Source organism: Pituophis catenifer, unplaced genomic scaffold, assembly GCF_029215685.1.
Source record: "Pituophis catenifer annectens isolate HBS135680 unplaced genomic scaffold, rPitCat1.0.hap2 SCAF_4, whole genome shotgun sequence".
Taxonomy (NCBI): Eukaryota; Metazoa; Chordata; class Lepidosauria; order Squamata; family Colubridae; genus Pituophis; species Pituophis catenifer.
In genome coordinates this window covers 66443462-66461539 of record NW_027256884.1, presented here as the reverse complement: position 1 = coordinate 66461539, position 18078 = coordinate 66443462, and the positions used below count along the sequence as shown (strand labels likewise).

At 41.3% G+C, this 18078-nt stretch overlaps 1 protein-coding gene across 1 annotated transcript in view; it reads left to right on the top strand.

Annotated features, from left to right (window-relative positions):
- Positions 1-18078, top strand: part of SRPX (sushi repeat containing protein X-linked) — a 208454-nt gene that overhangs the window by 164749 nt on the left and 25627 nt on the right. The window contains 1 exon segment of the mRNA XM_070943415.1: positions 16140-16266. Within this exon segment, the coding sequence (XP_070799516.1) occupies positions 16140-16266 (127 nt within the window).

Sequence of the window (18078 nt, the reverse complement as noted above, 5' to 3'; positions counted from 1 at the left end):
AAAAAATGATTCAAATGATATACTTGTAAGAAGTAAAGTAAAAATATATTGTTAAAAGTAAAAAGTCTAAGGATTGGAAGATTGTTTGAGTAAAGATTTAAAACAAAAAATGGAATAAGATGAAATATACTGCTAATAATTAAAAAGATGAGGGGAAATTTTGAGAAATATACTTGATAAATGAAAGAAAGACCGGGGCTGCCTGGACTCCATAGTGGAAAATATAAAATTGAAAATGAATACAGCAATAGAGAGGGATGAAGGAAGGAGAAGAGAGATGGAAGAAGGAAGGAGAGAGAGGGAAGGAAGAGAAGGGAGGAAGGAAGGGAAGGGAAATTAGAGTAGGAGTGAGGGTAAGAGAGGGAGGAAGAGAGGAGGAGAAGGAGAAAGGAAGGGGAAGTAGGGAGGAGAAGAAGAGAAAGTAAGAAGAAAAGAAAAGAGAGAGGTGGTAGGTTTGAGGAGAAAGATTGTTGTACAATAAAAAAGATGAAATGGAAGAAAGGCAACCCCAAGCAAATATAAAGATATTAAGATAAAGAATGAATTGTTAAATTTTAAAGAATAAAAGAGAACAAATATGAATAAATAGCAATAATTTGAAACACACATACAACCATACAATGTATTTTCTTTGAACAGAGTATTTGGCCGGTTCACAAATTTAAACAGTATTTAGTCATTTCAATTAAATTTACAATTTCTATATTTCCTTTTTGCCATATTTATTCCTCATCTATTTTTTTAAAAAAACCAATATTACCCTTCATCCTCATCTCTAATCTTAATCAAATTCAATTTTTCCCTTCTATTCTATATTATACCCCTTCTCATTGTCATCTATTTTTATCTCCATCCTCACATTGGTTAATTATGTAATATTACAGTTGTTTAATACAAATTCAACATTTTAATATAAATCAATTAGTTATATAACTATCTTTTTTGCATATTAATCAATATGAACATGAATATTCCAATTATTTCCATGCAATCCAATTTCTTACAAATCAATTAATTATATTTACTAATAATAATAAACCAAATAATTTTCCCCATATATTCCTCCAAATCACAACTTAACCATTTCTGCTTTCAACACAATATATAATTAATAGTATCTCAATTATTACAATTCCCTAGTTAAATAGAGCTTTCCCCTTATGTTACTCATTTTCACATCTTAAACTCTCCCAATAACCCAAATAGTTTTGCCCATATAATCCTCCAAAACACAACTTAATCATTTCTAGTTTCATCACAATATATAATTAAAAATATTTCAATCGTTACAATTTCCCTAATTAAATTTAAAAATGTTCTAGCTGTTATCCAAGCTACAACTTAATCCTTTTTACTTTCACCACCATATACCATTAAAGGTATTTCAATTGTTACAGTTTATACTTATTCATATTTCTAAAAAAAATAAAAAAAGAAACTTATCATTGTCTACATTTCAAAAATACAAAGACAAATATTCCAATTATTATTCATTTCATTTTTACAATCATGATTTCCCATTTATTTCTTACTACTATTCATATTTCAATTCTAAATATGTATAACATCTTTCTCTTTCATTTCTTTTTCTTTTTCTCCCTTCCCATTTTTGCCTTTTTCTTTCTCCTTTTTTTCTTTTGTGTTTTAAAATCTTGAACTCTCCTCTTTTGCCCTAAATTTTCCATTGTTTGCACCTATCTTTTTTGGTGAGGAAAAAGAAATCTGCCTCTGCCTAATTTTCCAACATTGCAGCAAACAGCTAACAGCCAACAGCCTACTTTACTTTCAGTTTCGTTTTCAGCTTGATTAGCACAAGGAGGAAAAAAATCTCCTCCAGCAATTTAGCTCTTTGCAGCAAGCAGCAGAGCCCTGCGCAAAACAGCTGAGAGCAAATCAGCTGAGAGTCAGGAGGCAGATCTAATCAACGGGCTAATTAGCCTATGCTGAAGCTGAAAGGAGTTGTTTTTTCTTGCTGTTTGCTTGCAAGGAGGTTACTGCTGCGAGGGACAGGCCAAAGGGTGGGGGCCACCCTCCTTGCCATTTAGCGCTCCCCTGCTGCCCCCTTTTGCCTCTAGTGACCCCCTGCCGCCCCCCTTGCCTCTTACCAACCCCCTAAGGCATCCCACTGCCCCCAAGGGGGTGGTACTGCCCACTTTGGGAACCACTGGTCTAGGTGAACCCCTATGATCATTATCTTGGAGCAGAAATCCCAATGAAATCAAAGAATCATACTTATTTTCATCTGATTGGAAGCAGAGGATGATACTTACACATATTGGAATTAACTCCTCCTGACTTCATACTTAATTTGATATTCACATTTTTGGGATAGAGAAACGTCCACTCCTAAAATTACATCTGCCCTAAATTTGTTCCTAGTTTAAGACAGACTCCTATTGTAAAGTCTGGCAATACGCTTAAGCCAAAAATGAACCAAAATGAAGACTTAAACGGAGGCTTGAAAACCAAAGAAAACAGACTTTATTCTTTGATCAAACTTAAAATTTTGGATTCTTATTACTCTAGTCATATAATCTAACTACATTATAAAAGTCAGTCATATAATCTAATTTATGGTTTACATCTTCCTGCAGTGTTTATTTTTTGTTATCTTTTCCTCCTTTTGTCTTCCTAATTAGCCACTTGGTCCCCTATTAACAGTACAAAAGGTGTGTGGATTGCTCTGGTAGTTTGAGATAGGTGAGCCAAGAGATACTTGCCAATTCCTGGAGGAAACGGGGTGGCATTTTATGGAAGAAGGAAAAGGATTTATGGAGGATTTAGAACTTAATGCAGGAAGGATGCAATTGATTGCAGACATATGTTCTTACAGATGCTTAACAATTAAAAGGAAATACTTTTACAGCAGCATAACGTGTGTGTGTGTGTGTGTGTGTGTGTGTGTGTGTGTGTGTATGCAAGTCTTGGTGTATTCGGGTCTTTTCCCATGTAAGATTGAGAGTATCTTGGCGCGTTTCGACGAGGTCCCACTTGTCATCTTCAGGCTGGTGTCTTTGGCTTCATTCTTGTGCAAGCAAAGCATGAGTGCTGGCTTTGTTGTTGTAAGCGGATTGGTTGGCTGTGTTGTTACATCTTGATTAGTTGATGGAGTTGACGTTTGCAGATTAGTCGGCTGTTTCATAACATCCTGTGTGGGTGAGGTCCTAGCTCTGTGCCCATTAGTCTTTTGTGTTTTTTTTTTATTGAAAAAGTTTTTCAAATACAAATTTTTCCCCCCCTCCTCCCTAACCCCCCTCACCCCCCCTTCCCCTTTGACTTCTTCATAATAAAACCCAAATTCATAACAGATTATATCATGCTTTACTATCCACTTACTCCATCTCCATATACTGACCCTTTCTTTCTAATAAAATTATCATACCCCCCTTATACTATACTATAATATGCATTTCAAAGTGAGATTCTATTATAACAATGTCTAATAACTCCTGATTTAACATAATAATATTATTATATCTCCCAATTTAACAATTTCTGCTCGTGATCTGCCCTTTTACTACCCCCCATACGATATAACATTTCAAAGCATACTTCCACTCTAAGGCTATTCAATAAATCCTAATTTAACACTTGTTCAGTTCAACTACCCATTTCCTTCCCCCCCTTCATTACATATATTCACATCTAAACATAATATCCCTTTTCTTTAAACTAAACAATCCATAACCTAACCTATCTCCACCCACTTTCCTACAAAATTACCATAATTATTCTTAATATCTTTATTCTTCTGCCCACTCCCCTAGAAAAATATTCCCTTATGTAAATAAAATCCTAAAAGAAAAAAAACTTTAAGCTTGTAATCCATATAGCATCTTCTGTAATATCTTTCAACTGGATGATAAACTCCATCGCCCATGTTAGGGTAACATCGCATCCTTATTCCAGCAGTATTTTCAGTATCTTCAATTACCATCTGCCCCCATCAGTAACAAGTATCTTCATATTGGAAGAAAGAAAAAAAAAAAAACCCGACAACCACCCGAGTGACTTTATAATTATATTCCATATAATGTTTATGGAGGTGTCTTTTATCCAGATTATTAGTTCCAACCATCATAATAGGGTAACAACCAGATCTTCTGCGTGCCCCAATCCAGTAGATCTCTTACCGTATAACTCAGCATACACGTAGTATATTTATCCGGAAATCCAAAAAAAAACAAAAAGATATTTCCAACCATTCGATTTAAGGCCTTTTTCACATCCCAAAATAATTCAGCACTGCAGAGATCTGCCCTATCCTCAGGATAAAATAAACCAATACTTTGCCAATTATCTTTTCGTATATTCAGTCCTCTCATAAGTAGCTGGCATTGCACTGTTGTTTAGTTTAAAAGTTTTTATATTTGTGAGACCTACTTCTTCTTTTCTTGACTTTTTGTGGGTTGGATCTCCATCCTAAATTCCTTTCTGTAGGTTGTGTATCAACTATTTGGTTTTGCTGATGTATAACTTGATCCTGTTGGGTTTGCTTTTGTGGCTGAGATCTTTCTGGTTCTGTAAATTGTATATCAACTGAATGACTTCCATGCTGGTTTGTGGCTTGACAAATCATTGCATTAAGGTCCGGAACCGCCTCTCTTATATTAAATAATCCAGCTGAGACCTCTGAAAGAGAATCCAAAAGCAGCTCATCTGTGGAGACCTCTTTAACTTGTTGTTTCTTCATTGTCTCCATCTCCTTCTGCTTTTCTTGAATTTCTGTCTCTTGTTGATTTTGCTTTTTAAGTACCTTATGATAAAATTCTTCCGCTTTTTCAACAGTATTTAACTGATATCTTACTCCTTGATATCTCAGTATTATACCCACTGGGACATCCCACCTGAATAAAATATTTTGTCTTCTTAACTCAGACACCAAGAGTCCAAATTTCTTTCTATCTCTTACCATCTTAGGCGGCAATTCCTTATATATCCAAATTTTTCTCCCATTCAGTTGTAAAGTAGAATTAAAGGATTTTTGCACAATATCATTTCTTATCTCTTTATCTGTAAAATAAATCACCACATCTCTAGGCAGTTGCCTTTGCTTTGCAATCCAGGAATTCACTCTATAAGCCTTATTAATTTTACTAAATACCTCCTCAGGATGAACCTTTAAGATCCCAGCCAAAACTTGAGCAGATGTTTTTCTTAAATCATCACTGTTATTTTCCTGTAAGCCTCTGATTCTGATTGCAAATTCTGTAATCCTGTATTGCAGCATTACAACCTCTCTTTCAATTCCTTGCTTTTTATCTTCTGCATTATAAGTCTCGTGACCAGCTTCCTCTTTAGACTTTAGTTCTGAGCTATTATCTCGAATATTTATTAAGTCCTTTTCAATTCTTAATATTTTATTGTCCAAATTATCAATTTTCTCCATTTTAGACTCTAGCAATTTAATATTTGTATCCAACTTTATAACAATTTCTGAAAAACCATTAGTCACTGTTACAATCTTTTGTTGCAAATTGTCATACTTTAGTTGTATCATTTCTTTAATTTCCTGCCTTAAATTTTCAAATTTCTGGTTCACAGTCTCATAATATTTTGCCATTTCCTCCTGAATAAATTCTTTTAAATTAGAACCATTCTGCAGAGTCTGTAGGCTCAGAGCTTGTTCAAACAGTTGTGAGTGGGGGAGCACCCCCCCTTCTTGTCTATCAGATTTAATTAGTAACGCCATCCTTCCAACAAATTCTTCTTTTTTACCCCCCAAACAAGATCAAGTACAAATCTCCAAGAAGAGAGGAACTTAAAATAACTATTTTTCTTTCAAATTGTAGCCAGCACTATATATTCCGCTACTTTGTATCTGTTATGGAAGGACTCTTACTTTCAGCTTTCTTCTACTTCCCAAGCCTCAGCGGCCATTTTAAAGCTTTTTTTTTTCTCTTTCACTTTAAAATGCTTGTAAGTTCATTAAGGATACTTGCGATTTAGGGTCCCAAGTCTAAGTCTCATCTTTTTTAATAAATCCATCTGGTAGGTTCGTTAGTTAATCCGGTTCCAGCACCTAGCTCTGCAAAAAAAAAGCAGAGTGCACCCGATGCCCGGAGCAGCGGCGAGGGACAATAGGGAGCTCGAACCTGCTCGTCCCCAAGAGTTAAAAAAAGACTCTGGGGACTTCGCAGATGGCTCTACCCACCCCCGCCCGCTCAGACTCACATTTCCATCAGGAAATGGAGTTTTTTGAGCCGCCTTTCAGATGTAAAGGCGGCTCTTTTACAGGCAACGGGGCGGCGGTCATGGAGGACCGTCTGGCGGCGCCGGAAGCCAGACAGGAAGCCTAGTCTTTTGTGTTTTAACGACTTGGGTAATGGGTTGTATGGTAGCATCCTGAGCTCTAGTGTTGTGACATCCTGAGTTCTGTGATGTATTGTCTTGAGCAGATGGCTGTGATGCAACATCCCGGGCTTTAGTTTGGCTCCGAGTCTGAGGTCTTGTTATGTACTCATGGCGTGTGTTAGTTTGCTTTGTGTGGGGATCGGAGGGGGGGGCAGCAGCTGGCGATGCCGCTGTGGTCTGGCCCCTGGACGGTGGTTGCATTTCGTCTAAGGGACGAGTGGGACCTTGTCAAAACGTCGCCAAGATACTCTCAATCTTACATGGGAAAAGACCCGAATATGTCAAGACTTGCATACCTGTACCCGTGAAAATCTACGAAAACAAATATCTTACCTCTATGGGGAGGAAACCTTCCTGCTGACCAGGACCTATGAGAAACTCGAAGTCCAAAGGGCTACCATCTTATGTGACCTCACATTCCTACGCAACTGCCGAGACAAAAACATGATCCCCATATGCTTCCAACTAAAATTCCACTCTAAAACCTCAGCCACCGAAAGGATCCTGAAAAGAACTGAATTAGCCCTAATCAGAAATGAACTCCACAAGAAAGATTCCTACTAGACCAAACCAACAGAGACCTACTCACTCTTCACCTCAAACTCAGTAACAAAATCCACTCAGCACTCTGGGACAAATCCAAACAACTAGCCCTCTGGAGAGCCGAAACAGAAACCTCCCACAAGACAGACACACACACCAACAAACTCCACAGACTAGAAAAACGTCAGAAGCCCAACCCCCTCCACAGCAACTCATGAAATAAACAGTACATAACATATCAGACAGGACCCTCACCATAGCAGAAACCAATGTCCTTTCCAAAGGATTCAACTTTGCAGTCGCCCCCAAACGCATCCCCACTGAAAACATCATATGTGGCGTTGAAGCTAGCCTAACCAAAATCAACCCAGATGAAGCCAATAAAATCAGACTTGAAGTCACCAACATCCTCTGCTCCAGCAATCCACCCAGAAGCAACTTACACAAAAAAGAACAAAAAGCATTCACCAACTTGAGGAAAGACAATAACATAATCATTCTCCCAGCAGACAAAGGTAATGCCACAGTGGTGATGAAGACATCTGACTACCAAGCCAAACTATCCAACCTACTCCAAGACCGTACTTACAAACCTCTAAACACAAACCCCACCACCTACCTGGAAAAAACCACCAAATCCAAAATAAAAGCCTTTCCCATCAGTGAAGAGATCCAGCAAAAAAATCATCCCCAGAGAGAAATCATCCAGATGCCCCAAGTTCTATGGCCTCCCCAAGATACACAAAGAAGGAACACCACTCAGACCCATAGTCAGCTCCATAGGCTCACCTCTACAGAATCTTGCCAAATTTCTTGCCAAACAACTTCAGCCCTATGCAGAATCCATCACCTCACATGTAAAAAACTCATTCCACTTCATAGAAACAATAAAGAAATAAAACCTACAACCCAGTGACCTACTCATGAGTTTCGATGTCATATCCCTCTTCACCCAAGTGCCTATTAAAGAAGCCTTGACAGTATCCAAAACAAATACAACCACCCTAAGCACATCCTAGATCTGACCAACCACTGCCTAACCAACACATACTTCATCCACAATGGACAAAGATACAAACAGATAGAAGGAGCACCTATGGAATCACCCCTCTCACCCGTCATCACAAACCTATACATGGAACACTTTGAAACCAACGCTTTAGATAAATCTGAACACAAACCCAAACTCTGGCTCAGATATGTAGATGACACTTTCATAATTTGGCCACACGGAAAGAAAAAACTGGACAACTTCCTCACACATCTCAACAACCTACACCCCAAAATACAATTTACTATGGCAATAGAAGCTAACAACCAACTCCCCTTTCTGGACATCTTAGTCTATAGAAAACCTGACGGCTCCCTAGGACACACCATCTACCAGAAAAAAACACACACAAACCGCTACTTAAACGCCCAATCACATCACCACCCTGCACAGATCAACTCCGTAGCCAAGACTCTCATCTCCAGAACCAAACACCTAGCCGACAAAGATCACCTGAAAACTGAATTACACACTCTCACAAACGTATTAATCTCGAACGGATTCCAAAGAAACACAATTACCAACCTAATCCAAAGGGAGATACCCCCCAAGAACCGAGACACAGAACAGGACAACAGCATTGCCCTCTTCCCTTACATCAAAGGCACCGCAGATAAAATCAGCAAAATTCTCCACAAACACAACATCAAGACAACCTTCTGCCCTGACCAAAAAATAGCCAACATCTTAAGAAACCCCAAAGACAAGATCAAGCTAGAAAACCAAGGAGTCTATGAAATACCATGCAAAATCTGCCCAGCCACATACATTGGACAAACAATAGGATAATAAATGCACCCATCGCAGAACACAAGAACGCAGTCAGAAAAGAAGAAAAAACTTCCTCCCTTTTCCAGCATCTTAAAACAACATGAAATTGATTTTGAAGGAACCAAATTAATCTCCAAAACTGAACACTTCAACAAGAGAATAATTATGGAAGCCATCGAAATAGAGAAACACTCACATAACATGAAAAAATGTGACGATACCTCCCGCCTACCAGACATCTGGAAACTAGCCCTAGTCAACAAATGAGCCCCAGCCACAAACATTGACACCAGACCCAGGATAACACATGATGCCACCACCAATCATCCTCACCAGATTCAAACCCAATCCCATCCCATAGATGAAATGCAACCACCATCCAGGGGCCGGACCACAACGGCATTGCCAGCTGCTGCCCCCCACTCCAATCCCCACACAAAGCAAACTAACACATGCTGTGAGCACATAACAAGACCTCAGACTCGAAGCCAAACCAAAGCCCAGGATGTTGCATCACAGCCATCTGCTCAAGAGAATACATCACAAAACTCAGGATGTCACAACATTAGAGCTCAAGATGCTACCACACAACCCATCACCCAAGTCGTTAAAACACAAAAGACTAATGGGCACACAGCCAGGACCTCACCCACACAGGATGTTACGAAACAGCCGACTAATCTGCAAACGTCAACTCCATCAACTAATCAAGATGTAACAACACAGCCAACCAATCCGCTTACAACAACAAAGCCAGCACTCCACACCTCCCCACCAGTATTTATAGAAAGACGGCATCTCCAATCACACTTTGCTTGCACAAGCATGAAGCCGAAGACACCAGCCTGAAGATGACGAGTGGGACCTTGTCGAAACGTCGCCAAGGTACTCTCAATCTTACATGGGAAAAGACCCGAATACGCCAAGACTTGCATACCTGTACCCGTGAAAATCTACGAAATCTACGAAAACAAATATATATATATATATATATTTATATATATAATTTATATTTTGCTGATAAAGAAATAAAGGGAGACTAGTATAGATCTATTTCAAGCTATTTAGCTCTCATCAGCTAGCCATACCCTTACTTGGATTCGAACTTGGGCTGCCTGCATGTTAGGCAGTTGTATTAACCTCTGAGCCATAAGTTCTCCTCCCTTCATCAGCTTGAGACAGGGGAGAGAGATTAAGTGTTTTTCTATCAAGACACTTGGTCTACCCCAGCATGTGGGAGGGAGCGTATTGTTATATATAACGCTCTCTACATGGGGCTCCCCTTGAGGAGCACCCGGAGGCTCCAACTAGCGCAGAGTGCTGCCATGCGGGTGGTAATGGGAGCGAATGGCGTTCTCATGCAACACCTCTCCTGCGCGAGCTGCACTGGCTCCCAGTGGTCTTCCAGGTGCACTTCAAGGTTTTGGTTACCACCCTTAGAGCGCTCCATGGCTTAGGACCTGGTTATTTACAGGACCGCCTACTACCACCAATAGCCTCCCACCGGCCGGTAGGCTCTCATAGAGAGGGGCTCCTCCAGGTGCCATCGGCCAAACAATGTCAACTGGCGGCCCCTAGAGGGAGAGCCTTCTCTGTGGGGGCACCTACTATCTGGAACAAGCTCCCCCCAGAGATACGGAGGATCCCAGATCTGCACATCTTCCGCCGTACCCTTAAGACCTTTTTATTCCACCAGGCGGGCCTGGCCTAATCTTTTCCCTCTTTTTAATTATGCAAATTTTAATTGGTTTTTTAAATGATTGGGGTTTTAATACATTTGGGCCAAATTTGTTTAATTCAATTTTACTTTGTTTTTAAATTTTGTATCTATGTATTTTTACTGTTTGGCTGTTCACCGCCCTGAGTCCTTCGGGAGTAGGGCGGTATATCCAAAAGGCAACTGGACTTTCTTTTCTTTTCTTTGAAAATGGTTTATTTTTCATCTAAGAAGCTTCTTCAGTTCTTGGATGAGAAGCAAAACGTTTTCGAGAAAACAACCAAGAAAGTTCAGTTGCCTTTTCGAAAAGTGCTTTTGGGACAACCATGACTTGGGTGGTTAAGAATCTCCATAGCAACATATATCTGGGGATTTTGGAGAAGGAAATCTGGGGTGGGGGAGGATTTATACTTCTCAGAAAAGCAAGCTGGTTGTAATCTCATTGGGCGTTCACAAGAATATAGAGTGGTTTTCCATGTTCATCTTCAGAAATAGCATGTGGTAGATTGGATTTACTCGCTAAATAGCCTCGGGGCTTGTTTGGCCTGGGCTTCACACATTACATGAAATTAGCCATTATAGTTTCCTAAACCATGGCACACAACTTAAGGGACTGCAGGTGAACCTTTGAAATTGGCTTCTAAATTCCCCTTGAGGGAATTTAGTTCCTCAGCCCCAGACTGCCACTCTCGGAGTGTCTGTTACAAAAGGCGAGGATAGTGCCACTGACCCGTTAAATGTCCCCGAGCCACTATGGGACAGAAAAGCATGTTTAAACTGAGGAAGCCTCTCACTAAGACTGGTCCGCAGCCGGGGAAAAGTGGGAGGTGCAGGAACGGCCGAGGATTACAAGCTGCACCCCCCGCTCTGTCGCTTTCCAAACCAGAAAATCTGCCTCAGGGCTGCTCTGAGAGAAATAGCAGACCTGAAATAAGGGTCCTGCCTGCCTGCCGCTGAAGGGCATCTGGTGCAACAGCACTGAGGCTCTGGTGCTGCGATCTCCCACACGCTTTGCTCATGGGCCAGGCCAGCTTGGAGAAAGGCAGGGGAAGAGCTCTGGTGCTGCATTCTCCCACACACTTCCCTCCCTCCCAGCGCACATTGGTCCACACGCTGCTGGTATCACCCCTCTGCCAGCTCTCCCTCCCCTGCCCACCCGCCGGCCTGCTTACCTTCTGTGGTGGCTGGTCCAGAGTCTGGAAGGCAAGCTGACCGGAGTTTTCAGTAGCCCCCAGCCAGCCGCTGCTGCTGGAAAGCGGCTGGCAAGGCAGTCTCCGAAAAGGCTTCTTTGCCAGCCGCTTTCTCTCCAAGCCACCAAAAGGTACCAGAGGAAAAAGTTGCTGCTGTTGTTGCCATGTTCTTCGTGTATGCGCATCTCATTGAACTTGGAAGGCAATGGGAAGGCATCTCATTGAACTTGGAAGGCAATGGGAAGGCATCTCATTGAACTTGGAAGGCAATGGAAGGCAGTGCGTGAAGAACATAGTGGCGACCAACATGGCGACCGGGGAACTGGTTTGAAGGCGTGGCCAGCTGGCCATCGTTACCAGTTCAGCGACCTTGCCCAAATTTTTGCCAATGGTTCACGTGAACTGGTGCAAATTGGTAGCAACCCACCACTGTTGTTGTATCACTTTATTTTTCCCTGCTGCCTCAATCAGGAAATATCTGCATTCCTTTGATATATGAGCACTTTTTTGTTTTGTGAAGTCAAATTTAGCACAATACATAAACTTATTTTTTTGTTGGAAATTTCCAGTCCCTCATATTTTTCTTTAAACTTGTTATACTGTTGCAATGTCCAGCACTCAGGAAGATTATTTTCAATTTCAGAGTCACCAATAATTGTCTTGCTGCTTTTTCCAAGTTCAAGTGGTGGTGCTTGTGACTTTTTCGGATCATCCAAGAACAATTCTGTTGTATCTGGTTCCAATCTTGGTTTCCTGCTGAAAAAAGTGGTCAAACTCTGTTGCCTTTTCATCCTGTTAAAGGCTACTACTGCAAAAGAAATAAAACAATGTTGTACTTTGGACTTGATTGTGGTTGGAGGTTAAAGTTGCCTGTAGGTAATGGAAGGGATCTGTTTTCACCCAACAATATATACTCTGTTTTCATCCATTGCCAAATACAAATTGTCTGAAATGGTATTGGTTTGCCTGCCTGAGCAGAAGATTGGATTAAAAGACCTCCACATCAACATAGGACTCTCAGTGGACATCAGTAGCTAAATATGAGCATAAGAAGCAGTTTCAAAGTAAGGCTTGTTTGTGCTTACCCATATCAATGTTAAAATAAAAGTTTAATGAAACAGAAAGAAAAGAAATTTAACAAGCATTTTGTGATTTGACTGAACTTGAATACTTAACAACACAGATTTGAATGATGTATTGGATGGCCCTTGTTTATAAGCTATCAGTAAGATATAACCCAGAAACCAAAAAAGCAGAGAGAAGCAGCTGCTGACCCGGAGAGCATGTGGAATGGCTCTACGTGCTCTCCAGGTCGGTGGCTGTTTCCTCTGCTGCTCTTGCTGGAAGGTGTATTGTGCAGCACAGCAAAATTCAGCAGCTGTGAGCTGCCACTTTGGGTCCTGTAAGTCCCATGTGGAAAGCACTGCAGCAAAGAGAAACAACATTCAACCAGGTTCGCCATGGTGCTTTCCGGATGGGACTTAGAGGAAAATGGCGGCTCACGGCTGCTAAATTTTGCTGTGCTGCACAAGAAGCCTCCCAGTGAGAGCAGCAGCAGAGAGAAATAGCTGCTGGAGAGCACATGGAACATCTCTGTAAGCGACCAAGGCTTGCCCAACACTAAGGGCTGGAAGAAGCGGCTGCAAGATCTGAGAGTCGCCGGAGATTCAACCCGGCTGCTTCTCTCCATTGCAGCACTTTCTGATGGGACTTTTTACAGGTAAGAACCTTACCCAAACTGCTTTGGGCCCCCTGCAGTTTGAGGCCAGAGGGGGGCATGCAGGTGGCATGTCGGCGGAGGCCCTGGAGAAGGGTAGAACCAGCATCTGGCACATCCCCCAGGCCCTGACCCAAGGTGAAGGGTGAACAGGTGGCATGCAGATGGAAGGATGGCGAGAGCCACACCCAAAAGGTGGCTGAGCTTCACTGTGTCCACCCTGAGGCTACCATTCGGCCAAGCACCTTACCTTCATGAGCAGCCACGGTGAGCAGAGCAGGCAAGATGCGGAGATCAGCTGGGCCACATGGCCGGTGTGGTAGGCTGCAGTGAAGGAAGGCAATCAGGTGAGGCATGGAGATCAGCTGGGTTGTGTGGTCTGGGCAAGTGAGCCAGGGAGTAGCTGGGCGTGGGCATGACTCTAGCCATCAGCCAAGGCAGGCAAGCTGAGATAGGGTGCGGTGGGGTGGAGCGGAGCAGGGCAGGCCGGGATGAGGCAGAGCAGGGCAGGGTGGGCAGGACCAGCCAGTGGTGGGATTTGCCAGTTCGGTAAAGTGCACAGAATTGTAACAACCAGTTTGTCCGAACTGGCAGCAGCCCACCTCTGAGTAAGAGATATACTAATTTAAAATGCAAAAGGCCATTAACACAGTTGTTCCTTAGTATACTTTCTGGCACTATTATACAATTTTCTAAGGATCAAAAGATTATAATGCAGCTAAACTAAGACCCAGCATGCAAATAGTGTCCCTATTAAAAATGGCTAAAAACAAATGAGAGCCATTATCATCCCTGCATTGAGTTCTCATTGATGAGAAAACAGTCATATTTCTCTGCATTCATCGCATCCTAAATTAGGTATCCAACAGAGCTTTCTGAATATTTAATAGGCTATTCAAGTTGGAGCAATTAAAGAGAGAGAAAAAAACAGTGTAGTAGAGTTGCTAGGTCTTCTGGACACTTGCTTAACATATGTTCAAATCAATGTTCAGCCCTGAAACTTAATGAAATCCTGATTTCTAAACCCAACTTTCATAAGGATAAAATTGATAGAGGTTGGCACAGAATCACATAAGCCATATTAAGTTCTTTAGAAGGAAGGTCAGAATTAAAAAAAAAACGTTAGGCAATCATCATGTATAGATGTTATTTCTGAGACTCCTGTTAACATCAAGTATACATGATTTCAACAATTTTGCAATGGGTTTGGTATTTCTGGAAAGCTATTAGCAAACTAGCATAGCTGCATATGGCTTCTTTATATATAAAACCATACATTCCTGCCTTTTGCGAATTTGGGTTGTGTTTATCTAATAACTTTCAATGTTAAACTGAATAGAACATTCTGGTCAGGCAAGAAGAATTTACAGATCCAAGAGAGTCTTGAGATACAGTTCCGATAATAATGCAGGATTGTTATATTAATGTAACTGATATTTATTAAAAAATATAGTTTATATTTTATTATTTAGTGAGAGGGTCCTTAGAATTATATAGCTGAAGCACTGAAAATTCTGGAAACTGGAATATTTCATTTTTTATTAATTTAAGTTTATTCTTATTAGGCATTGCCTTATTTACAGCAACTGCCTGTTCTTTGGGCAGCACATTATAAAAGGTTGCCCTATCCATTAACAACATTTGTAGTTGCATGCAGAATTACGAGCTTCAATTTACTGATGATTGATTAATTTGCCTTAAGCAGCAAGCAAATGTTACAATGCAGGGTTTTTTTTAAAAAAAGAACAGTAGTATTCATTGGACCTAATAGATTTATATATTCCATTTTTGACATACGTAATGTATGAACCAGTTTGATTTGTATAAATATTCTAAGAACGTGAAGCAATATGGCTTCAGGCCAGGGATGGTATTCACTTATCTTTGCTACTGGTTCACAAATGTGAGCACACACCTCCAACTCCGCGCATGCTCAGGGCCTTCTGCGCATACGCAGAGTGTCAAAAACGTGGATAAATGGGATGTGATTACCTCCGGGTGGGTGGGCAGAGCCACACCCAGCCGCTACCTGTTCGCCTGAACTGGATAGAACTGGCTGAATACCACCACTGCTTCAGGCTATATATACTTTAGTGGGAACACAGTGCCTTTCAGCAAAATGGATACCCAGTATAAAGTTTCATATACTGTAATTTCAATTAGATATCCAAATGCAAGCAAAATATTTAAAAGTCTGCAGATGGAATTTTAAAGCTTTAGTCTCTTAGTCTTCTGCCATCTTTTTTCACTTGAATAATTCCATTTTCTTCAAAATCAAGACCAGATTTTTGAAATTTAGTGTAAATTTAACCATTTAGTTTTTAGTTTAGTTTTTACAGGCTTACTAGTAATATTGTCTACAAAGAAACCAAGTTTCATCGAAATTCAACATGAATGATAAAATGGGAAAAAAGTATTTTAGAAAAGTAGGGGTGCCAATTATAATTATAATGTAGTAAAAAACTGAAGACTGTTTGAATAAAACAACTTTGAATAGAAGAAGCACTTATTTTTGCAAAATTAGAATAAGCAATAACTAAAAGTAACTAAAATTGAAGAGTAGGCAAGAAATCACTGTGTGAAACATTTTATTTCTTTGCACAGGTGTTATAAATAGTTCTCTAGTATTTTAGATAACATTTTATTGGTATCATTTTAATATTCAACAGTTTAATTTTAACTGTCCTGGTAGCAGTTTGTGGCTTAATGTTATTACTATTGTTTAAAAATGTTCTATGCTTCAGTAAACACTATCTTAAAACAAATCATTATGTTTGTCTGTGTTTTTATGTATAGATATGGAACCTCCAAGAATTCAGTGTCCAAGTGTAAAGGAGAAAATAGCAGAACCCAATAAATTAACATCCAGGGTATTCTGGGATACTCCAGAGGGACGAGATACTGCTGATGGCATTTTGACAGAGTGAGTAAAGATGTAAAAAGTAAAAAAGTAAATTAAACAATAAAGTACATAAACGTAAAAGCTGTATCCAAAGCACACTTTTTAAGTTTATATACTTTTAATTTAGTACATAATGCTCTACAAGCTAGTTCTCAAAGGTCCAAGTTCCGGACCTAAACCAGTAATATGTGTTGATGCTTCCTGGATTTAATACTCCAGACTGGCACACAATGAGTTCCAAATCAAAATTAGATGTATAGTCAGTGCTGGGAGCATCTGCCTTCCAGGATCTTTTAAAGTTGAGAACCGCACCGCATCCCGCCACCACACCAATCGGCCACGCCCTCCCCACCCCTTCAACAAGTTGGCCAGACCCACTCAACCAATGCCTGCTCAACAGCTGCTCATTGGCAGAACAGCTGATTGTGCTCTGGAACAGCTGATTGTCAGCTGAATCACTGCTGGCTGCGATTAGAGCCTTGGTGGCGCAGCAGACTAAAGCACTGTTACTTAAAGCACTGTTAAGTAACATCAGCTGCCTGCAATTACTGCAAGTTCAAATCTCACCAGGCTCAAGGTTGATTCAGCCTTCCATCCTTTCGAGGTAGGTAAAATGAGGACCCGGTTTGTGGGGGCAATAAGCTGACTTTGTATAAAAAAGAACACCGCTTGGGGGGGGGGACGAAAGGCCTACTAAGCAGGTATATACAAAAGTATGAAGGTTATTGCTTAACACATTGTAAGCCGCCCTGAGTCTCCGGAAAAGGGCAGCATATATATTGAACCAATCAATCAATCAATCAATCAATCAATCAATCAATCAATCAATAAATGCTGGCTTTCAGCGTCAGGTGGGTTTCGACTCTGCTGCTGCAGAGTGGTGTGTTGGCTTGGCTCCGCTGTTGCTGCAGCAAGCTCCCACCATTGTTGTAGCCACCAAGCACCCACCGCCCCACCTCAGCCATGGCAAACCCCGGGCTCGGGGTTTGACAGGCAACCCCCCTCTACCAGGGCTACACCTGGAAGACAGGAAGTATAAGCAGTGAGTACATACATCAGTAGATCATTATGCCTGACCTCCCACATCCCCTCCTGGTTTATGGGGATGTGCCCTGTGAAACCTCCTTATCAGTCGGGGTGCCTGTACATCTCTACTCGCTACCCAGGAGTTGTCATGCCCCCATTGGAGCCTGAATCTCCGGGGGGAAGATGAGCTGGAACAGGAGCTGACAGAGATTGAGGTGGCAGCTCCATTGGCTTTGGAGGAAACTGGGGAAGGGCAGAGCCGGTCAGGCCAAGGCATTTCAGGATTAGAACAGCTTGAAGATGGGGAGGAACAGGGGCAAGATGAATATGAGAGACAGAGCTCAGGTGATGAGCAAGGACCTCCTGATCCTAGAGCACGAAGAGAAGAGAGAAGGCAAGAACAACACAGACTGAGCTGATTACGAGGGAGGAGAGTGCCCTGTCCCCCTTCACAAGGCACACCTGGGGACTGAGATATAAGGAGATGCTGGTGGAAGGGGCATTTGTCAGAAACAAGCATTGAATCTGTGGAGCCTTGTGTGTACTTGCTGACGTCTGGAGATTACTGTGCTCTGTCTTGTGGGGCTTGCCTGGTTTGCCTGCTTTGCTGAACTTCTGGCTCTGGTTACTGTTTTGCTAACCTTGCTAACTGGACTTCTTGCCTTGGTTACTGCTTTGCAAATCTTGCTTACTGGACTGCTGGCCTTGGTTACTGCTTTGCAAACCTTGCTTACTGGACTGCTGGTCCTGATTACTATTTTGCAAATCTTGCTTACTGGACTGCTCGCCCTGGTTACTGTTTTGCTA